The sequence below is a fragment of the Plectropomus leopardus genome, chromosome 2 (genome assembly GCF_008729295.1).
Source record: "Plectropomus leopardus isolate mb chromosome 2, YSFRI_Pleo_2.0, whole genome shotgun sequence".
Lineage (NCBI taxonomy): Eukaryota > Metazoa > Chordata > Actinopteri > Perciformes > Serranidae > Plectropomus > Plectropomus leopardus.
In genome coordinates, this window is record NC_056464.1 from 19,331,748 (window position 1) to 19,355,209 (window position 23,462).

At 40.0% G+C, this 23,462-nt stretch overlaps 2 protein-coding genes across 4 annotated transcripts; one reads left to right on the forward strand and one right to left on the reverse strand.

Annotated features, from left to right (window-relative positions):
* Nucleotides 1-3,160: 3,160 nt before the first annotated feature.
* On the reverse strand, nt 3,161-9,207 carry si:ch211-157b11.8 (fibroleukin). 3 transcript variants are annotated; one of them, XM_042497275.1, is made up of 6 exons: nt 7,952-9,207; nt 7,095-7,290; nt 6,666-6,743; nt 6,476-6,549; nt 6,077-6,339; nt 3,161-4,644 (listed from the first exon to the last, which is right to left on the reverse strand). In XM_042497275.1, the coding sequence occupies exons 1-6, from the start codon at nt 8,228-8,230 to the stop codon at nt 4,302-4,304; spliced, it is 1,233 nt and encodes a 410-aa protein (XP_042353209.1). In that variant the 5' UTR covers nt 8,231-9,207; the 3' UTR covers nt 3,161-4,301. The 3 variants fall into 3 exon arrangements, with proteins under 3 accessions (XP_042353209.1, XP_042353201.1, XP_042353192.1); XM_042497267.1 differs by having other exon boundaries at nt 6,476-6,585; nt 7,952-9,206; XM_042497258.1 differs by having other exon boundaries at nt 6,476-6,588; nt 7,952-9,205.
* Nucleotides 9,208-11,968: 2,761 nt separating this feature from the next.
* On the forward strand, nt 11,969-22,462 carry LOC121955965 (ras-related protein rab7-like). The gene is made up of 6 exons (XM_042504066.1): nt 11,969-12,311; nt 17,231-17,293; nt 19,786-19,912; nt 20,082-20,300; nt 21,683-21,811; nt 21,993-22,462. The coding sequence occupies exons 2-6, from the start codon at nt 17,241-17,243 to the stop codon at nt 22,086-22,088; spliced, it is 624 nt and encodes a 207-aa protein (XP_042360000.1). The 5' UTR covers nt 11,969-12,311; nt 17,231-17,240; the 3' UTR covers nt 22,089-22,462.
* Nucleotides 22,463-23,462: the final 1,000 nt, after the last annotated feature.

A 23,462-nucleotide genomic window follows, 5' to 3' on the forward strand; every position in this document is an offset into this window, starting at 1 on the left:
CTGAAAATAAGGCAAGGTGCCTGTGGCCCCGGGCCCCAAATCACTACATCTGCCCCTAGTAAAAATAATGATAATAATAATAAATAATAATGTGAGCTCAGCGACATGGAGTAATGCACTGTGGTGTTTCAAAATAATTCCATCCAAAGTCTGACTAAAACTGAAACTAAAACAAAGTAGTCTGTAAAAGTCTAAAGAAATCACTTTCCAACCCTGAATATTTGGCTGTTGGTTTATACAGACACTTTGGTGCTTTGAGGAGAAGCTCTGCTCTGTTTGTCCGTCTCTCTCTCTAACCACGTTGCACTGTCGGACGATCAGCTGTTTGATGTGCAATGATGAAACGCTGCTCAAATAATCAGCTGGATTCTACAGTCAAAGTCGTTCACTGCATTACATGATTGTTCAACACTTCAGCTGTCACAATGTTTTGGCTTGAGATTTGCTTTGGTGTCATGAGAGTATGAGACTGACGGTGAAAGCATTTGTCACATGCCTGGATTGTGAGAGTTGGCAACCCTAAAATATATGTTAAAATGCAGAACAATAAACTTAAACACAGTCACATAGCAGAGGGGAGCTGCTTTCTCTAGAGCTGATCATTAACACATCCTCCCTCTGCAGCTCCGGTCGGACCAGGGGATGAATGTCCCTGTGTGACCGGTGGAGGCTGTGCTGCCTGCAGCCGCTATCAGAGCCAAACTCCATTGATGCCAATAGTTTGTGAATCGTCCTACTGCCGCTGATTAACAAATGGAGAATTCTGTCTTTGCAGCAGTATCCAGTCCAACACTGTTACATGTAATATTCCCTTCAGTTTCAATCAGTTTCTGATTTTCTTCTTCTCTTCAAAATGGCAGCAGCACCCGTTCAGACACTGTGACACCTATCAGTTAATAACATTTAAATAAATGTAGGTTTGTGTGTTACAGAAACAGCTGTTCCTCAAACAAACTGCTGAGGTGATCCTCTCACTCTTCTCCGTCCAAAACTGACAAAACAACCGCAGGTGTCTTTGTTAGCTGTCCATTTTGCCATTTTTGTTATCCTGCTTTCAGAGAATGAGGAATAATGTGACACTAATATGGATGTCTCTGTCAGCTTGTCCACTGTTTCCGAACCTATTTAATTTGAAAGAACAGCAGCCAATAGGAAAACAGCTGCGGCACAATGGTGCAAACTCTATCACTCACTCACTCATTCACAGAAAACCAGAAGCCAAACAGAAGATGAAGATGGGTTGAAAGTGAAGGTACAACAGATTTATTTTAACATAAATTGTTTTTATTTGTATTGAGCTGCATTTTAAAGGGTTTATCATGATGTATAAGTTCTTAAAGATAGACATTTTATTTAGACCAACAGGATGATTTGCTCATTTTAAAGTGACCCGCGTCAAATGTTAATAGTTACCTTGAGCTAAAATAAAGCTTTTTTCTCACTCACCAATGTGTTCAGGAGCCACCAGGGGGAGCAACATGGAGCCTTTTTAAACCTTTTCAACCACTAATACAAGGCATGCACACACACACACACACACACACACACACACATACACACACACAAATCAAATGAGAAAGCTGATATGTATAATGGCCTATATGGTTGATTGATCTTGATTACTTATGATTAACTGTCTGCTGTGTGTGTTTGCATCTGTGTGTATGTGCTTTTGTGTGTTTGTGCAAGTATATGTGTAAGGGAGACAAAAGGGGGAAAGGAGCTTGTTGCTGCTTGACAATAATTAAGGCAGCATGATCAACCCTCTTAAATGAAAGCTATTTTATTTCCATTGTGCACTTGTTTTAATGAAGTCAAGCGCATCGTGCACCTCCTTATCTGCTGAGAGAACCACCAGCCCTTTTTACACAGAGATCGCATTATAGGCCTGCTAAGAAGTCCCTTCAGCCCCTTTTACACTGCCTGTTCATGGCGGGAAGATTGCGGCCTGATGCTTCTTTGCTTTTCTGGATGAAAGTTACAGTCTCGGAACCTTTAAGGCGGCAACCGAATTAGTAACAGTGCTGAATCGACCAATAATGAGTTATGCATGCAACCCACCGGAGGAGATTTAAAAAGCAAGACAACCCTGTTCCCCCATTCCACTACTGTACCTTTTATACAGATCAGCAAGGCAAAATAATGGTCTGATAGGTAAAAGGGGCTACTAAGTGTCCTGTATTTGTGTTGTGTGTGTGTGTGCATATAAACAGTGTGTGTGAAATACCGTGGCTGGTCTGGAGTCTGCCCGCAGTGAGTCTGTGTGTTTAGATCAGAGTGCGCTGAGCCCCCTCACTGGTTAATAATAGACACCCTGCTTGTTGGAGGGACTGACAGCTCATCGTGAACACTGCTAAAATAGGTGCAGCTATCTACACACACAGTGAGACACACACACTCACCTCCACACACACAGACAAGCATCACACGTGCACGTCACACACTAACTCTAAACTCCCAGAAAAGCCTTTGTGAAGCTAAGCCAGGGAGAGAGCCGCCCGCCTGACGCCAACTCCGAAAAGCAGGTGAGGCTAAGAGTGTGTTTCTGTGTGTGTTTGACTTGATAGTGGTGGGCAGAGGGTGGTTTTGTGGTACTATGACAGGGAGGTCAGCATCAGTTTGTCGGGCTTCAACCTGGGAAAGTATGAGCGAGGTAAGGTGAGAAAACTGACTTGTCCAAAACTGGGTTTCTCTCTGTTTACTGTCAAACCATGAGCTTTGGGTTTGTTTCTATAGTAATACAGACAGTCCCTAAATGCTCTGTCACACAAGCGACACCTTGATAAAGTCTGAGGTGCTGTCTCACCCAACTGTTAGAGCCTCCATTTTTTCTCATTACAACATCTGACCTAAAACATGGTTGAGCTGTTGCAGAGAATATTGTAATGTATCATGGAGCTTCAGCAGATAGAGGCACATACAGTTTCTAGTGATCATCCATGTATTCTTTTATGAACCGTTTGTTTTGAGTTTCTTCTTCATCGTGTTGAATGCGAATGTGTGGCACTGCAATAAAATCACTCTTTAGATGTAAAAACAATGAGTGTGTAGACATTTACTTCAACAGGCATTCCAGTGGTTAATTAAAGTACCAACTAATGTTTTGTTTAATGTACAATAAAGATTTTGGAAATTTATTACAATAACAACTTCTACAAGGAGTATTTCCAATATCTATTTATTTGTATCACTGTTATGGAATAATGCTTTAAATGTAGTAGAGAAGTACGGTGGCTGAGACTTCAAACAAACTGCAACTAAAATGCTTTGTAGATTCAAAAAAACAAAAGCACATTAACGGAAAAGCCACAACAGAAGTGAGAGTCAGCAGATGTTAACAATAAAACTTGCCTGTTTGAGAAGTAATTGAAATGTTGTTTGCCAGCTAACTATGATTACTATCGCAATGTGATTATCACAAATAAGTTATGTTCAGTATCATTTTTCAGGTTTATGTAATATGCCATCTAACTGTAGGCCATTATGAAGCTAGCTACGCAGTATGCAGTATGTAATTTAGCGAACGTCAGTCAATCGTATGAATTAAATTTTCCTACAAAAAGTAATGCACTAAATCAGAGCATAATCCATGTAATCATGAGCTTCTTATTCATGCATAGCCCATGTATTTTGGAAGGCTGCGATCACTTGACCAATGTGCTGACGGCAGTAAAGTAGGTGGTGATCCCGAGCAGCCCAATAAGGAGGCAGATGTGAAGGAGTGAATTTTAATCATCACCATGTTTCTTTTGCCTAAATCTAACCGTCGTAACTTTACGTCAATTACATACTTTTATGGTAAGGACGTAACTGCATTTGTGGGGCACTAATTCGTAAGATATCATACAAACTGTTGTAAGAGTATACGTTGTATGGAAACATTGTGATGTCAAGGCTGATTTATGGTAGGTCGACTGCTCAATCCTTTTGAGAAGTGTCACTCAACAGAAATTTAAGAGTTGTATATCATTTTCAGTTTCTGGCTTTAGAATTTGTATTTTCTGTTAATGTGCTTAAATGTTTTTTGAAATTGCAAAGTGTTTTAAATATGTAGTCCTTTCAAAACATCTTGGCCAATGTAGAGAAATCCCCAAAGAATATAGTAATGTTGAGTGTAGCCTCAAATAGTTAGTGAATATTGAGACATTAATTTTTGCATATTTCTTTCTTTGATCTATTAGCTGCCATCTGCATGTAACTGATGTGACATGAAAGCTGCTCTAAGTGTAGTTATGTCCACACAGTGACTAAACAAACAAAACTTGGGTTTACGTGATTATCCGCGACAGTTGTCAACATCTTTAGGATGTTCCCACAAAGTTCTTGGGTCTTGTCTTCATCTCCACCCTCTTGAAGGAGTAGCGTTCTCCAGTTCGTCCGTCTGTCAGGATGTACCATGTCCCCCAGTAGATGCCGTTGGTCACCCCACTGTAGCGTCCACGGTAATACCGTCCATTCAGGTTAGCGGCCAGGCAGGCATCGAACCACCAGCCTGCACCATAGTAGTGACCACAGTTTCCAGCTGCGTAACGGTCGTTGTCTCTGTCTGCCGTGCTGAAGGATCTGCCATCATGGTTGTAACGTTTGCTGTAGCTCAATGAGTTGCCTGCATCACCAGAGTACTCCCGAGCTGTTAAACGATACCTGGAAGAAAGAGAAACAGCAAATGACACATTTATCAGGGTTGTGCGTGTTTACCAAGTGGATAAAACACAAACACAATCAGGCATGCACTGAAAAGTCATGTAATTTCTTAAACAAAAGACCCAAATTCCATTTTAGTCGACAGATGCAAAAAGCTAAGAAGCTTGATATCATTTTACCTCGGCCAGGGATGTTATGTTTTTGGTACAGTTGATGTGTTTTTCTGTAGGTTCACACAAAAACTACGTGCCTGATTTTCATGAAACTCAATTTTGGAGTGGATCCAAATTACAGAGTGGATATTTTCAATTTTAGTTAACAAAGCATAGGTCCCTCTAGTTACTACATGAATGCAGCAGATAAGCTTCAGGGTAGAGGAGTGTCTTATTAGTCAAAAATGATTTTCCAGTTGTTGGTCTACTCTAGTTTAAAGCCATTGAAAACATTTTTTCAATCCAGTTTCTTGATTTAAGGGAAGGGGTCCTGCATAATCCAAGTATTTTCCGCCATAGCTTTATTTCATGACCAGTTTGTTTTGGTGGGGTTCAGCGGTAAAAATGTGATTGTACGTACTTCCCATGAACCAGTGACAGTTGAGCAACATTTGAATCAAAACATAATGGCAGTTTAAGTGTTGTTGGCTTGTTTTCCCAGCATTGTCCATCAAACAGAACCTGTGCCTGACACAGCTCTTTTGACGTCTTGATCTTGTGCCTTGTTGTACCAGTTGTCTTGGCCTTTCCTGATCCTTGACAAAACTTGGACTATTGAGAACTGGTCAAGTTATTTCCAATTGCTGACTTGGGATCAGTTGTACAAGTGTTACCAACTTTTCTCAGCCTTTTCATCGCTTATTTCGCAAGAATGATGGCTCTAAGATAAGCATTTGCTGCCACAATCTGCTGACAGTAACATCACTGATAGAAAGATACTCGCTAGCTACATCAGCTACATGAAATGACAAAATGTCCACCATTAATTCTACTGTAATTAAATTTGGTGTCACCAAACATAATTTGAGAGCAGTTTATTCAAAGAAGCACCATACCAATTGTAAATTTTGCAGCATAACAGATAGATAAGTCTTGTTTAGAAAGATTAATTCTGTCCATCTGATAACTCCTTATTCACTATTTTTGCATTGGAAAGAAAATATGGCCTATTTTGATCTTGAATAGGACTTGATTTGCTCTGGACTTGGTCTTGCCTTGGTCTCAAATGTCTTACTTTTTACTCAGACTTGCCTGGACCTGGTCTTGGACTTGACTTGGACCTGACTAAGTTGGTCTTAACTACATTCCTGCAATCAAGCCCAAGCAAACTACAAGCACATGATCTCAGTGAAGCAGAGTGCTTTAAGACAGTTATCCACCTATTGCAGAAAGTGTGTGTGTGTGTGTGTTTGTGTGTGTGCCACTGCGGTGCATTTCACCTCTGTGCCTCTGAGGCAACTTTGAAGTTGTTGTAGGTAGCTTGTCGTTTCTGCTGGTGCCAGTCCTCCAGCTCAATGCGGAGTTGGTGTTGGCCAGTGGAGGTGAGGGCGTGCAGCGCTGCGTTCCCCAGCCAGTGCTCTCCCTGCGGACCACCAAAGCCCTCCTGGTATTCCTGCCATGTCCTGTTGAAGTCCAGTGAGCCGTCCCGTCGATTCTGGATCACTGTCCACCCACCGCCTGCCGTCTCCATGTCACATTTAGCCTGAACCAAAACAAAGACTTTGATATTATAACGCTGAGATTTTAGTGATCCACAGATAGCATACACATCTCTAAAAGCAGAGGAGTGTGGTGAGGGTCTGTCTGTGTGTTTTACGAGTGTGGTGCATTTGAAATACCTCCAATGCTGGCCCGTGCAGGTCAGGCTGGATGGTGTAGATTCCATTCTCTTTGATCCCGAGCCTGTAAATCTCTGCACAGTCCTGAGGATGTAACCTTTCCAACGGGGCTACTGAGAACCACACACACTTTTATTCAACCAATACTTCCGCAACATCTGTATCATGTGGTCACACCTGATGCCCTCACCTGTAGGTGGATGTTGTGTGATGCTTTTTAGGAAAAGCAGCAGGTCTCTTTCCCCCTCTCTTCCCACAGCTGCACTCTCTGTCAACCATGAGAAAGATTAGGTCATCAGTGAGACTTAGGGGTTAAAAACTGAAGCTTTGTCTTAATATGCAACATAGAGGGATTTAGTTTGTATGATGTCTCTTAAATCTTCACATCGTGAGCCATATACTGTAGTATGTGTGTCTGTGTGTGCATGTACATAGAGTTTTTCTCATCCCTCTCAGTGCAGTTAAATTCCTATGCACTCACCTATGACCGACACTTAACAGGCCTCATTGAGGTTCTGTTTACTATGTGTGGGGGAGTGACTGTGCTGGCATTTCTGTGTGTGTGTGTGTGTGTGTGTGTGTGTTGCAGAGGTGGGGGATATAAATGTGTACTACTCACCCAGTCGTTTGGCCATCGCCCCAAGGGCCTGGCTGTGACAGTGGAGGTCACACTCTGTCAGCACAGCTGCCATTAGTGCCAAGATGGTCCCTAGGGAGTTGTTCTCCTGGCCCCCGTGACTCCAAGGGCCCCCTGTTTCCTGGAGAGAGCGCATGCAGCGCTGCAGCTGAACGAGACGCTCCTTGACACCTCCAGTCTGCAAAGACAGTGCTCACAGGTACTTCTTCATAAGACACTGCCAAACCCTCTTTATTCATCACAGAAATTTCATACCCATATATGCTGTTTAGTGAAATAATGCTGTAAAAAAATGAAGCTGTGCATGTGCATAATCTTGTATCTTTCACTTTGGAAAATGATGCTTCAAAGTCTAATCCACACTCAAAATTTACAGTTCAGTTGTCTTTGTGTCACACTCAATCTGTCTCTCACACTTACATCAGACATTGTTGTCACGTCCCTCACACACACACCTGTTGCAGCATGAGCTCAGCACAACCATATGATGAGGACATTTTTAAAACAGACCTAATTTTATCCCTTCTTTGATTGCTGACTGTCAGTGCTCCATGGCTGTTAGGTGGTGCCAAGTTTAGTGTGCCGACTGTCCCGTGAGAAAGGACCTGCTGACCTGTGCCTGATAGTACACTGCTCGTTGTCCCTGATACTGGTGCCGCTCTGCTTCAGCTCTTTCAGTGTTTCTGAACCACCTCATTGTTACATGGCTGACAAATATCTGATTAAAAGTAGCATTATCTGGCCTTTCTTGGAATAACACTTAAAGATTTATTAGAAACAATGAGTCTCATTTAAGCATAGCACATGCTTCCCACTACACTGTAAGGGATGTCGCTCACCTTCTGCTGAACCTGGGGGAAATCATGCCTGGGCTCCACCCTCCGAGGAGCATCTGAGATGGCTGGAAGTGAAACCCCCATCCTGCAGGCTGCTGTCCCAGTTTGACCCTCACAGGCTCCGGTACCCATTCCTGCTCCTGTCCCAGGCTGGATGGGAGCAGCCACCAGACTGTCCCTGCAGGGAGGGTTTTTGCAGGCCGGAGATGCATGCGAGGACAGCAGTGCTCCCACATACAGCGACAACAGAGGAAGCAAACTGAGAGAACTGAGTGGAATCATGGGAAAGTGCAGAAATGCAGGCTTGTCTTGACCTTTGTATTAAACTCTTGAGCAGTGGTCCACCTTCTCCTCCAGAGGAAAAACCTTCTTTCTCCGAGCTGTAAGTTGTTGATTCTCAGAAAAACTATCACTTCACTTTTGCTATATCTCAACTGCCTCTTCAAGTGGAAAATAATCGCTGACTTGCCCTTTTTTGTTTTAGATTTTTCTATTATTTTCTACCCTTTGAGCTTCTTTCATGGTCTTCTTCCTCTTCTTTTTTTCTCAGTTCATCTCACTGACGGTCCTCCTCTTTCTCCTGCTCTCTGTCTGTTAGTGAGGTTGCTTTGGCTCAGATTCCTAGATAACTGCGGCACTCTTTGCTGTCTGACACGGACTAATGCACCCACCCCCTGATGCGTGCGCACACACACACACACACACACACACACACACACACACACACACACGCTGTCCATCTCCTTAACTCATCTCATTCTCTCTCTCTTAGACTCTCACACAGCCACACGTTTGCATACAGACAGACAGACAGACACACACACACACACACACACACGCAGGGTAACAAACCATCTCTCACAGATTAATGGATCTTTTATAATGCTGTGGATGAGCTCTTCGCCTGCCTTTGCAATTATTCCTGTCTCACATGCTGTATGTTCATGCTAGAGTCACTATCCTTTTGAGAACCCCATACCCATTCTGAACAGACTTTAACCTCCTCTCGCCCATCAATGTGCATACGCGGCAATGTTTGCAGAGATGAAAATGCAGCAGATGCTTAAAGTATGTGGCTCCTTTCCTGCTGTGCACCATTTTCTCACTCACGTCCTTTTGTGTGGCAGTGTTTGTGTGTTTACAAACGCGAGTTCCAAAGAGGCCATAAAGACTTGACATTCAATAGGACCGAGAGGACAGGAATTCCTCTATAAACACCAGTCATCAGGATTCTGCAGAGGCACACTCCCACTAACAAGGAGCACAAACACACACATGTAGTCACATTTGCACATGAACACAGAGCAGGATGAAATCAAGATTAGATCCTTGGAAAAATAATGTGAAGCTGTTGCTCTGATGAACCAATGACAGCTCTCTGAACTTTAAAAAAAATTAAGGTGTGATTTTAAATGAAGACTCAAGAGAAAGTCAGAATCCTAATTTTATGTTACTAAATTCACACACTTTTCTCTCTGTAAATAATTAGCCTGTTTAAAAATTATTTTAGATCAATAATCAATGTAACACTGGGAGTATAGTAAACGATAAGATCTTTACAGATGCTACAGTTTGGAAATTTCTCCAATTTCTTTTTAAAAATGATTTTGCATTCATTTATTGATTAGCAACAGAAGAAAGAAGTGTAAAGGAGCCAGAGTTAGCTTATATAACTTTATTTCATCTGTTGTCTCTAGCCAGATGTTATAAAGGTACCCTCAAAACAAAATAAAGTGGCATTTCTATTGAAGTCAATACATACAATATAATACACCACATTCACCAACGAACAATGCCACAGTAAGACCAATGGAAAAACTATATGTGACTATTGTGAGCTAATCATGGTCCGTTACATTCAAAGATATAGTAACTTAAGGTCAAGCATTTTGTTATTAGGCTATAGCTCAAATTAATTTTGTGTATGTGTTGCTAAGAGAATAAATTTGTGATTGTGACTGACAGATGTGCAGCATTTGCAATGCAAACATTTCACATGTTATAAATACAGTTCTGCTGTTGAAAATATTGTGTTTTTGTCTGTTACCAGAAATCACATTTCCCTACCTAGTTATGACTTTGCAGTGCATCATGACTTGATATTATTATATCAGTATCTCATAGTCCTCCAGGATATAGAATCAATTTCAGCTGGCAGCTAGCTAGCAATTTTCAGTTTAATGCTCTATCAATTTAATGTTTTTGTAATGTGTTATTGTATCCCAAAATGTTTTGTCATATTTTAAAGGGATAAATGAAACTGTGTTTAATTGGGTGAACAGACAAGCCTTTCATCACATCTGTCAGAAATGCATTTTTAAGATATAACATGACTGACACATACAGCAGCAGGAAGACATTTTCTCTCATGGACTAACAGTCTGCAGACAGGCTGTAAAGGCTGACCTGCATCCCCATCTTTGCATGTATCTCCAACACTGTCTGCAGTCAATACCACAGAGTGCTGTGTCGCTCTACAGAGGTTCCAAAACATGAATGTGGACTAATGTCCAGGACCATCAATTCACTTGGTTCATTCATTCAAAGTGAATTGACACTGTCCTCTAGTGGTGGATCATCACAGCTTTCCATCACATGAAGATAAAAAAGTAGCACTCATGAGGGGAGAAGTTAAAGTACTGTAAGAGCGACCTCTCAGAGCGATGAATTCATATGCACACACGTATCCTATGATGATCATGTTAAACTGTCAAAAGCTCCATAAAAGTTACTAAATGATCCATGAGACTGTTTCCAAGGGCGAGAGTGGACTTTAAACCTCAGCTTTCAAATGGGCACTACATAGATTTTAAGTTTATTTTCATGGTCATGTCTCCATGTGACAAAGTCTGAGACCTGATGATGTCGTCAGGGTTATCTTAGCTTCGGCTTAAGGCATAAACATATTGACAGAAAACGTGATGGGCAATAAGGAGAAGGGGTGGGTGGATCAATACCCAAATATATATGTAGGCTATAGGCTACAGATAGAATGTTTTTATTTTGAAGATCAATTATAGCTTCAGCAGGATCAATCCTACAAAAAAGATCAGTTTCTCTATTCCACAATTGTATTTCATGAGAAAAACAACCCATGCAAACAATGTTCCATTATCCTGAATACATCCAGTGCATGCATGTTTTGCTTTTCAAATGCTGTGTTCAATGTCCAGGTATGTATGCTAGTAGCCTCATGAGATTGATATTTTAGTTCAGTTGGGTCTAGAAAATTGGTAAATGTTGCATTTTCAAACTTTAATTGGTCACTATAAGCTATTCCTTTCAGCAAACTGATTATTCACCTCATAAATCATGACCCTATGTGAAAATAGATAAGCACTTTTGATAATAAAAATGATTTGCATCGGTGATTAATATCAGCAATTCTGGCCCCAAGCGGAACCTGAACATGTAAAGTTTACAATGGTTGCTCTATCCACCAAATTGCAATATTAGTATACCAAGCATCAGCTGCATCTACAGAGCCAGAATGATGACAAAGGTGAACAAGATTGTGAGTGACCAGAGGCAACCTCTCACCTGCTCTCCTCATCTGTTGGGCAGTAATACTGTCCTCCTGTATTCACTATAAACAGTTCTCCACAGTCATTAAGTTTTTAAATGGGTAATGCACCAGCATTTTTTCCCAGTTTTCCAATGCAGTGTGGACACTTTTTTCCTGGTCTCAAAAGATGTCCAGCTGGTCTGGTGTGTTTCCCACTACATAATTCTTGAGTGAGCATAAATGAAAAAAACAATTTTTTGGTTTGTGTGACTTATGTGATATTAGTATGTGTGTGTACTGTATGGCATGGACTTTGTGTTTATGTGCTAAAATGCCTCCTTATATTTAACAAATCTATCCATCTGTTTATCTATCTATTCCAATCTAACCACTGCAAAAATAGTGGTGATTTTTGGTCTTTTATTAAATTAAATAAATATTTGTGGGCGGAGATGATCAGTGCGCGACGTGTGACGTAGCACGCAGGCGTTGTTTTGGAGGAGGAAGTGAAAGGGGAAGAGAGAAGCTGGGGGTAACAGAGAGTTAGCTCGCTGGCAGGCAAGCCTTCAAGAAAAGTGCCAAATTTACACACCGTTTGTAGATAATCTGCCTCGTCATTTACGGCACGATTTTGTTAGTGTTCACGCGAAGGGTAACACGTTTTTGTAAGAGTTTGAAACAAGGTATTGCCAAATTAACGCTAGCTAACGAGTTCGGTGCCAGCGAGCTAGCGAGCTAGCTAACGTAACGCCTAGTTAGCCACTAACGCTAACTGTCCTGAACAATAACAGCTAGTTAGCTAACAGTCAACTCTGTGCCCGTCAAGAAGTCGCCGCTCCGGTGTGTTACAAGTTGAAAGTAAGTTGTTGAGATGACTTGTTCATGTACACAATGTTTGCTCACTCATCTGTTCGTGTCATTGTCCTATTAACGCCAACGCTGTAACAGCTAATGGTGGTGCAATGTTTTTCGAGAAGCTGGTTGACAAAAACAAGGCCGTCCCGTGGCTCCTCCGGGTCCATAAGGAAGGAGAAGCGGGGAGAGGAGGTCTGGCCAACACAAGATGGTCAAAAGATGCCCCCTTTTGTCAAATGTTGACAGAGGGAACATTTATTTCGCTGCTTTAGGTTTTACTTGTCGTCCACGCAAATTGAGATGGAGGGTGCGGGCACACTCAACCTTTCACCTCAAAATCAAACTGAGCTTTTGATTCATCGTTTACCTTCGTGGATTTTAACAACATGTCCCGATGTTGGCAAGTGTCGACTTTATATAATCTTCTGTCGACAAGCTTGTGAGAAAAACAATCGGCGTTTCTGCCGTATGTTGCCGGGCCGACGATGTTTTTCTGCGTGAAGTTGTTTTTGTTTCGGTTGTGACTCATAAGTCACGCAGGTACACGTCCTTCAGTTTACTAGTTTGATCACTGGAGTTTGATTTAATGGTCTCGTGTGACAACAACGCCCATATCGTGTGCCAAAACGCTTGCCAAGATGAAGTCTAACCAGAAATCAACTTCCATAAAAAAGAAAAAAAAAAGATCTTATTCAAATTTAAGTGATGTCTTAAATCTTGTTTTTCAAAGTCATACTTCTTGTGTAAGGTTCAAAGTATGAAGACTGAGACATTTTCTGCTCTGTCATTTAGTTTGTAATGATAAGTTGTAGTAGTTGACAAATGCTGACTGTATTTGTTTCTAAAGCACCTGCCAGGTAGATTTGATCAGCTCTAACTGAAGGCTTGTGTTGGCATGTGTGGTTAAATCTCTCGAATTTAATTGTTCAGCACAACTTAGATCCATGGAGGCTCTTCATTGTTAAACGTCTGAAACTTTTTTCCACAATTAACATTGTAGCATACCGAGCTGCCTCTCATTTCACACTGCACAGTGTACCTTCCAGTTTGTTTCCACAGCACTGGAGTACTTACTGTAAGTGTTTAAAGTTGAATGTTTAGATTTTTCTGTAGCTTCATGTGGAAATCATTAATTTTCCTCAAAACATTTATTTTTGTCACAACATCAGAGGGCACAAAAATATGTTATATTGTGTAAATGTAGGGGACAACTCCTTTTGTATTAATTTCCTAAAAGAAATGTTTTGCCACAAATGATGTTGTGTACAATTAATGCTGTTGTATCATTAGCTTTATTCAGGTATTTTAAAGTGATTTGTTTGCTTTTTATTCTGTTAATGTGCTGGATTTCGACCATACTGATTTGACCCCTTTTGTTAACCCGGGGTCACTGAACCACCTGTTATTCACATTTTGGGATCCAGCCAAGATGCATGTTACGCAGCTAACCAGGAAACATAAAGTTGGCCCAACTTGATACATGAACTGAAGATGGGTCTGAGCATTGTGAAACATCTGAAGCCATCCAGAGCTATATTTAGTCTACAGTTTGTTTCTGTGTGTGGGTGTACCTGCATAATCCATATCAGAGGTGATCTGTGAAGTCTCGCTGCTTGTACCAGTGATTTACAGGCGCTGGGGTGAATATGTCAGGACTTTCACTTGAGTACAACACATGAATTCATGAACAGTTACATTTGAATATTTGAATGCAAAATCACAAAATGAAAGAATTTACACAATTATTTGAGCTTTTTCAAACAGCATGAAAAAAAATACTAAACTGCCTATGACACATTAACTAATTTAAACCAGCAGTACTAATTTCTTAGCACAGAATAATGACAAAGGACACATATAAATCCAGACACAACAAATTATTTCAAAGAAGTACATCTTTTATCAGAACAATAAACCAGTACAGTAAATGCCATTTTCTGCAGTGACATATCATCATGTAATTCCACAGACCTGCAGATAATGTGTAAATAACCTCACATTTTTAAAAATATATTTATAGAGATTCATTGAGTTTGTCACAAATTGCTTTGATACTAGTGTCACTGAAATGTGCATGTTGGTGTATGAATGTATTTCTGAAGTCTTGAGACAGAATAACGTGAACTGGTTTTAATGGAAACCATCCACCTGATTTCCTAGTTGGCACTCAGGAATCAATGTCTAACGCCGAAAAAGGTTAAAGACCTGACTTGAGTTTCTTTTGTTATCATGTGACTGTGGTCTTGGCATGTCTAGACTTTAGTGTTGTGCTGTTGCCTCTGTCAGCTAATCTGTCACTGCCTTACTGTGCTTCACGTACTGTGCTTCACAGAAAGGCGGTCACTGGAGTGCTGCGCTCGTTCCATACAGAGAGAATGCAAGTGTGTTTTCCAGCTCCTGGTGGGAACTGAAGTGTTTGTGTCTTATAGGCTCAGTTTTAGAATTTGGATTCAGTTTAACAGCTCATGATTCAGTGTTAGTTTAAACCAGAGTTGTGTTTTTTGTATGTTTGTCTTAAACTATTTAAAGTAAGTAAGTATTGCTTATGTTCTATAATTAAGTTGCACAAAAAGCCTGTCTGAGGCAGCAGATCTGTTGGCATGTCTGAAATGCCTTTTGTGATTATGTATGTTTGCTTACGGAAAGAGCTGATGGTAAGTGGTTTCTGCTAAACCCTTGATTAACATGCCATTGTGCTTCACTGCCAAAAAAAGAATTAAATATTAAATACTAAATATTAATATTACACTCAGAAATACATCTGCCAGTTTGTTTTTGCAAACAGTGTATAAATACCCATGTGTTAATTTAAATGTATTGAGTATCAGTTAAGATAATCTTAGGTGTTACAAGGAAATGTTGTATAAAAGGCCATATATTCCCACCAGAGTGCTGCCACTGCTGCCATTCTCACTGAGAATATGCACCCCTACAGAAGACTTTCTAACTTTTTCTTCACATCAACAACAGTGTGCTGGACTGACACAGATAAGACAGAAGTGTGAAAAAAGATAAAGCAGCCCCTTATGAAATCAATGTTTATTTAACTCTGTTTAGCCTATTTGAGGAAGGATTACAGATAACCCCACAAGATTTGAACGTAACCAATTTTTGTTTATTTTACTGCCCCACATTTCATTTTGTGACCTGAGTTTCCTCCATTAAACGTGAAGTCGTTATATTTTTGTATGCCATGATGAAATCTTTGAAGGTTGGGGGAATACTGTAGATTAGCAGAATGAATGATGATAGGAGGGACTAAAGATGAGCCTATATCCCAGACACCAAGTATCATGATTGCTTGTGTAATGCATCTCATTGTTCCCTTCTGGCATTTCTACAATTACACCGTGAACTTACTCACTTTTGTTGAACCATTGTTGAATGAATCACCTCCCCAATTCAGAAACTTTCAAGGGAATGTCATTTACCATAACCCTGAAAAAATATAGTACTGAGAAACTTAATTTATTGTTATTTGAGTACATAATATGGAAGTAGGCACCTACTATAGCCAGGTACAGGTATTATAAAAAACATCAGTTGATAGCATTTAAACAGGTTACTGTAAAGAGAGAAAAGAGTTTGTAGCCCGCCATGACCAAACGTTACCAGTACAAAAAATGGGAATTACATCAGCTAGAGAGGGGCAGTACATAATTTGTTCTCGGTGGTGTATTGTGCAATAAATCAGTGCTGGCTTACTTCATTTTGACTTTGAGGAAATGATTCACTTTATTGCACTACTAACGACTTCATTTGAACATTCACAAATACACAGATTGCCTAATGGTGAATTACAGCTAAAAGCAACTTCACTTACTATGTCTTTGACTGACTCACCAAAATCATGGAGAACAGCAAGATTTCTGTTGCTTTGTTGGGGAACACCCCATGTTACGCTAATTTATGTTTTTAAAAATGACATTTAAAGGCCCTTCTTGATGCTATCACTTCATCTTATTTGATTTTCATCAAAAGGTGTTTTGTGTGATGCAGTTATGTGTGAATATGAATTAGGACTGCAACTAACAGTTGTTTTCCTTATAAATTAATCTGCGTAGTAATTTCATAAGTAATTGATTGATTGTTTAGTCTATAAAATATTTTAAAAAAGTGAAAAATGCTCATCGCCTTTTCCCCTGAGCCCAAAGTGGCATCTTCAAATTGCTTCTTTTGTCCATCCAGCAGTCTAACACCCTAAAACTCTTTATTTACTATCATAAATGAAATAAAATAAATAGTTAATTTTTTTTATTTAATTTTCCTGACAAATTAGTGTGTAATTTCAAATTTGAAAAAAAAAATGTTGTTAAAAAAGAAGACACTTTTACTATAAAATGAATGAAACAATGACTTGATTATCTAAATAGTTGTCAATTCAATTTTTAATGAATTGACTAATTGTTGCGACTCTAATATGACAGACATTATTGCTTTTGCTAAATAAATGCAGTGTTCCCCAACTCAGGCTGTAATGCTGGTCCGCTTACATAATCGCCCTATTTAATCAATCAGATATAATGATATCACCATGTGTAGTGACAGCAATGTTTTCAGAAAAAAATGCCAGATATGTCATTGCATTTGTGTAATATAGAGTGAGTCCTGTAGGAGGTAACTTCCTGTGGCGTGTGAGAGAGAAAGAGAAAGAATGATGTGTTCCTCGTGATTAACCCAACAGCTTAGAAAGCACATGACTGGAATGAATGGTATTCAAACCTGACTGGTCCAAGGCCATAAAACTCTGCACACAAATTTGTAGACGAATGTTTTCCAACGGTATGGTCTGCACAGAAACAGATCAACCTTTGTATTGATTTTATTGTCCCTGAACAATAGAAAACTGGTTATGATGTGAGATGAACAGGTTATGAATCCACTTATGAGTGCTCAACTTTTTGCGGTTTGTCTTTCTGCAGCTGTGGAAAAATGACATCCAGGAAGAAAGTGCTTTTGAAAGTCATCATCCTGGGAGATTCTGGGTGAGTCACAAAAGCACGAGATATTTCTCACCTACATGTCAAAACCAGGAGGGAAATCATCAGTAAGGTCTTTTCTAAAAAAAATAGTTTTGTGGGAAAAAAACCCCCAAGTACTAAGGTATTATTTTTATTCTGACATAAATCATTGAAGAATGGTTTGTATTGGTGTCACTTCCTTGTGGGAAGGAGTTACTGCTCTGCCATAAGCTGTCTCCAGGCAGGAGAGCATGCTAAGTACTGCAAAGGAGTGTCTGAAAAGTAATTACGTAAAGGGAACTTGTTTCATAGCCTCTGATCAAGTTACTTTAAGTGTGATTACCATTGTGATTCTAGAAACAAGAATATCTACTTCTCCACCTCTACTGATCATGAGACATGTTTTGTCTGTGATACGGTAGCAGACACTAAACTATGGCAATGTTCCTTCTCTGCAAAAAAAAAATCATCTACAGCACTGTGAATATGGGTGCCAAACAAGGGGAAACATTCACTGATCTAAAACAAACACCGGTAATTACATCACTTCTACTATTGCTTCCCTTTAAGTCTGAAAAAAGGGAACATTAAGCCACGATATATTGTGAAACTACAATAAGCAAAATCCGAGATCGTATCTGGTCATTTCTCACAATTATGGGCCCCATTTTCAATGCATTTTTGTCCTATTGTGATAAAACCCAGATGTGTTTACCCAAATAAATGTGTTTCTGTTAGCAGGTTAAAAAATCTGTCTTAATTTGTTCAATGCAAATCAGAGTTAACACTACAGCCCAGCGAGTGGTGGTAATGCACCTGAAGCTCTTTGATAACTGCCAAAAACATCAGAAGTGGAATGATTTATCCACTTCATTAGTTCAGTTTAAACAAAAAGAAATATAACTAGGTACCTAACACTTATTCATAAACTAGCACAAAAATACTGGTGAATCATATGAATGGACTATCAGAGAGACAAACATTTTGCTCGCCCTCTTGTTTTCTAAGAGGTTTTCCAGGTAAATAGGGCATAAAAACTGAATGCTGCTTCTCAGTGTTTAGTATTGACTCGGAGGACACTAAGCTGACCTTTATCAGACGATCTGAGAGGTCGGGATAGTTCATAACAAAGCAGCAGATCAGAAATATTGTTTGGCCCCTAACCACTGAATGGTTTAGGGCATTGATTTGTATAGAGCCGTAGCACATACAGATCAATTCACTTTCACCTACACAGATCATTCGGTGGTTGAACTGATTAGTAATCAGTCACTCTGCTGTAGCTTTTTCCCTCTGGTGCTTTATAGGTGACAAAAATATTAATGTTCATTGGAATTCAGTGTCACTTCAGTTTCCATTATCACATATAAAAACCCTGTAAGTGGCTCTTTCTCAACCAGAGTTTCAGTGGAATACTGGTTTCACGTTTCATGGTATGAAAATCCATGTTATCATATAATGTTCATGGGGCTGCGCCCGACTCATAGTTATGCTAGTTTGGCAGTTTAATATAAATATTCCACGTTTCGTAGTTTTAACGTTTGAACGGCCTCAGTGGTAGGTTCAGTGAGTGCTGTAAATTCAGCACATTTAAGCAGAAGGTCTCTTCTCTCCTCTGTGCTGCTGACTGCATCTACGTGTATCAAAGAGTAGCATGAAAGTCCAGAGCACTCACTCCATAGGAAAGTCTGGGGACCAAAATGTCTCCAGAGGCACACTGCAAAGCACACTGACTCGACTCAGTCGACTGAGGGGGTCCAGCTGATAATTGAGATCTTCGACTTTCAAAGGGCTACATGTTCATTTGTTCAAATATGGTATTTAAATAAAAATGCAACTGGACAGAGAATCTCACCTGCACATCTCCTTTCCTCCTCAACTACAAGTCAGAGTTTTTACATAAACTATTTTTAGAAAGTTGTTTTAAGTTTGAATTATAATGAAACATTTGTTCAACCAGAAAAAAACCAAAACAAACCTCCTGTTTTTATCCCTTTAAAGGTCACTGTGACTAGAGGTGTCCCGCTCTGACTGGAAGGACTGGTACTGGACCCAATAGGCGCATTTTCATAACTGTTAGGGATCGATTATTTTGAGCACGCCCCCTGCCTGATCCTTTGTTTATATCCGCCATCATACAGGGGTTGCAAACAGAGCGTGATTTGTGGCAGGTTTTATTGTAATGCTGCTACTAGATCGAATTTCTACAGACTCAATATCAAATGACTCAGATGTGGATTGGAGGCAAAAAAAGTTCAGGACATCCATAATTTTAACCGTTAATAAGAAGAATAGTGTAATACTGTATATCGTGAAACTGGGATATTTTGTGATCATACTACTACTCTTACTACTACTACTACTACTACTACTACTACTACTACTACTACTAAATGAATCTCGGTTATCTAAAAACTGCATAATTCATACAAGTTATCAGTACCACCTAATATTTTTGCCCTTGGTTTAAATGAAACGAGTATCTGTTATCCTGCTTTCTGTTGCCTTCTACTCAGTGTTGGAAAGACCTCCCTAATGAACCAGTATGTGAACAAGAAGTTTAGTAACCAGTACAAAGCTACAATAGGAGCAGACTTCCTGACCAAGGAGGTGATGGTGGACGACCGGCTCGTTACAATGCAGGTAGAGTACGAGGTTACGTCTTGGAGGAAAGAAGCAGTTGTATTTGTACATTCCTTTTACTAGACACATTACTGTTTTGCATAAACTCCACTTCTGCAAATATTTGTAGCTCTTCTGGTTTGTCCTATTGTCTGTTTATTGAACTTCTTGCCTCCGTTTGGCTGTGCAGATCTGGGACACAGCTGGCCAGGAGAGGTTCCAGTCTTTGGGCGTTGCGTTCTACCGTGGAGCAGACTGCTGTGTGCTGGTGTTTGATGTGACTGCACCTAACACCTTCAAGACACTCGACAGTTGGAGGGATGAGTTCCTGATCCAGGCCAGCCCTCGAGATCCCGAGAACTTCCCCTTTGTGGTGCTAGGCAACAAGATTGACTTGGAGAACAGACAGGTTGGTTTCAGTGGATCATGTCTCCAACATGACCTCATTTTTAAATTATCACCCATCCTGAATTCAAAAGTCAGATTCCTCAAACACTTAACTACATTAATGGGTTTTTGTCTGTGAGTGCTGTTGAAATGCATCTGAGCACACAGCACACAGCACTAGTGTGGCTACTGCAGTGTGCTGAGCCCTCACAGGGCATCGAGCCCTCAGAGACTTTTATTGACATCACTGGCTCAAACTGCTGTATCAGGAAAGACAGATGACTTTACGTGGGCATAATAATTCCTATTGGTAAAGTTCAAGGCTGATCTAATCTTGAAGGTAGTAAACATCAGTGTTTGTTACACACTCTCAGTATGGCTCAATAATATATATCATATTTTTAGTATTTGATTAGATCAAATGCAAACAAATCAACATTGTACCTTCCAGGGTTCAACAATAAGGATTGCCTGATTGCCTGGTGCAAAAAAATTGCCACCTTGGGATGGTACATCTAGTTTTTCCAGAACTAATGATGGAAGTAGCTCAGGAGTGGGCCATCTTGCTTCCTTTACATCTCTGCCTAGAGTTGCACATGCGCATGACTGATTGGGCATATTCGAGAAAATGGTGGTGGGTAAAGACAGAGTATATGAGCTGAAGTGTAGGCGAGCATTTCCTGTGAATAGCAGTTAATACAGGGGATGTAAGAGGATGTGGGCAAAACTCCCAACTATGTATTGTGTGGGGTGCAAGTTTGCTAGTTTGAAAGTGAGGCGCATAAAACGGTGTCCTTTTTCGAAGGCACATCAAGCTTTAAAAAAAAAACAAACAACAACCCAAAAACAAAATGTTGCTGGAGTACCATAAGAAGAGCCGACAGAATCTTATTTGCATGACAGCGTTAATATTTGTTATGATTTGTGAAGAAAAAAAAGCACCCTGACTTCATAGGTCAAAGAACTTGGCACAGTTCTTGCTGCAAGGTAGATTTTGTATTTATTCTTCCCAGCTTTTCTGGACCTCCGTCATTTCAGTTTTTACTATCTAAAGTGTTCAAATGTTCATGCAAAAAATGTTGGTATGATATGCATCTTCACCACTCGGCCACTATACACCGCTGTTTATGACAGTCTTTAGAGTCCATAACGCTGGACAATGAAACGTTATATAGTACCTGTTGTATTGTACTTCCATTTTTCTCCACTATGTTGACCTTATTTTTTAATGGTGTATGATGATCTTAAAACTGTTTACTCAAAAAAAGAATGATGTGAAAAAATATTAATTTGAACATTTCTGACTAATTTTAAAATGAGTTTTCCTTCAAAATAAACCATGAACCCATCATTTCAAATTCCAACTTGCTATATTGATGAATCTCTTCCTCTAAATGCACACAGGTAACCACCAAAAGGGCTCAGGTGTGGTGTCAGAGTAAGAACAACATCCCCTACTTTGAGACCAGCGCCAAAGAAGCCATTAATGTAGAACAGGCATTCCAGACAATTGCACGTAACGCCCTCAAACAAGTGAGTACAACTGCTAGAAATGAAAAATGAAAGGGTGGATATGTGTGCTTTTTAATACCTGCACCCCTCAATGCAGTGTCTGTACAACTATGACACTGAATAATTCAAAACCCAGTCTATATTAATTTGTCAGTTTGATTTCTCCTGTGTTGAATAATTTCTCTCTTTTGCTGCCTTTCAGGAGACAGAGGTGGAGTTGTATAATGAATTCCCAGAGCCCATTAAACTGGATAGGAATGACAGAGCTAAGCCTTCAGCAGAAAGCTGCAGCTGCTAAGGGACAACTTGGACCATCTTCTCTCTTGGCTTTCTGAAACACCCTGTCACCAGTTACATCACCTGCACCTTGCTCCCAGGGAAAAGACTTCCCTACTGGTCTTCCTCCTTCGCGCCACTGTTCATTCCATCGACACGACCCCTCACGCAGTACGCTGCACACGGATGTACCCCACCACTCACTTAGAACACAAATTAATACACGAGCGTACACTCGCTTACAAATCCAGTGCCCAAAGATCACATGAGAGAAGAATGACACCCTTTCTGACCTCACAGTCCCCGACTCGATAGTGAGTGATCTCCTGACCCGCCCACCCACTCTTCTGACTGTGGCCCCTGACTCTCACACCGGGGGGTGGGGTGGGGGGGGCGTGCCATGTTCAAAGAGTGCAATTGGGAACTCTCGATGGACTGGCTGAAGCTCTGTAATGTGAGATGATGTTGGCTAATGTCAGCATCCCAAATATCTTTTTCTCTCTTTCTGTTTTCTCTTTGCTTTCTATCGCCCAGCTGTCAAATTAATCGAGTTGAACTTTATATATATATGCACACATATGCATATGTATGTATATATATATATTATTATTATTATTTTTTTAATTGGCTAATGTTATTTCTTAAGCCGATGTGAAACACATGCTTGCTTTTTGCACTTTCTTTTTATGTTTTTGCCTTTAAATATTATAGAGGGATGACTGATTTTGGGCAATGTCTGCTACCACACACCTTTTGGTAAGCTTCAAATAATACCTCCTCACTTGTTTTCCCTGTCAAATTTAACCCCTGAGAATCTGTTGAGCACCTTGGTGATTGTACTGCCTTTTCCTTTCAAGGTCGTGTGTTAGTGGGTTTATCACAGCCTCACTCTGCAGAAGAAATGTTCCTTAGTAGACATCAAGTAAAAGCTGATAACGCAGTCACGGTGTAAAATATGGATTAATTCCTTGATATATTAATATTTGCCTTTTATGTAACATTACTTGTACTGCTACTATTACTGCTGTATGTGTTATGTCCTTCATCAGACATCTTTCAGCGCTTATGGAATTACAATACGTGTCACCAACACAGCATACACTTGTCTTCTGTCATGTCTTTGTTATTGCTGTTCTCTCTATCTGCTTGTAGCTCAGGTTGGCTAAGTACTTAATATTTTTAATGGATTGTGCATTACGGTGTATAGATGATAAAGGTAAATGGTTTATGGATTGAACTGAAATGGATTTCCTCTCTTTCCATTTAAAGAAAAGATCCAACTTTTTGCCCTGGTATTACTCCTTCTCCTTATAGAAAAAAAAATCACTGCGATGCCAATGATGTTGTCAAAGAAAATTGGGACATCAAATAATAAAACTCTTGATTATATCAATGT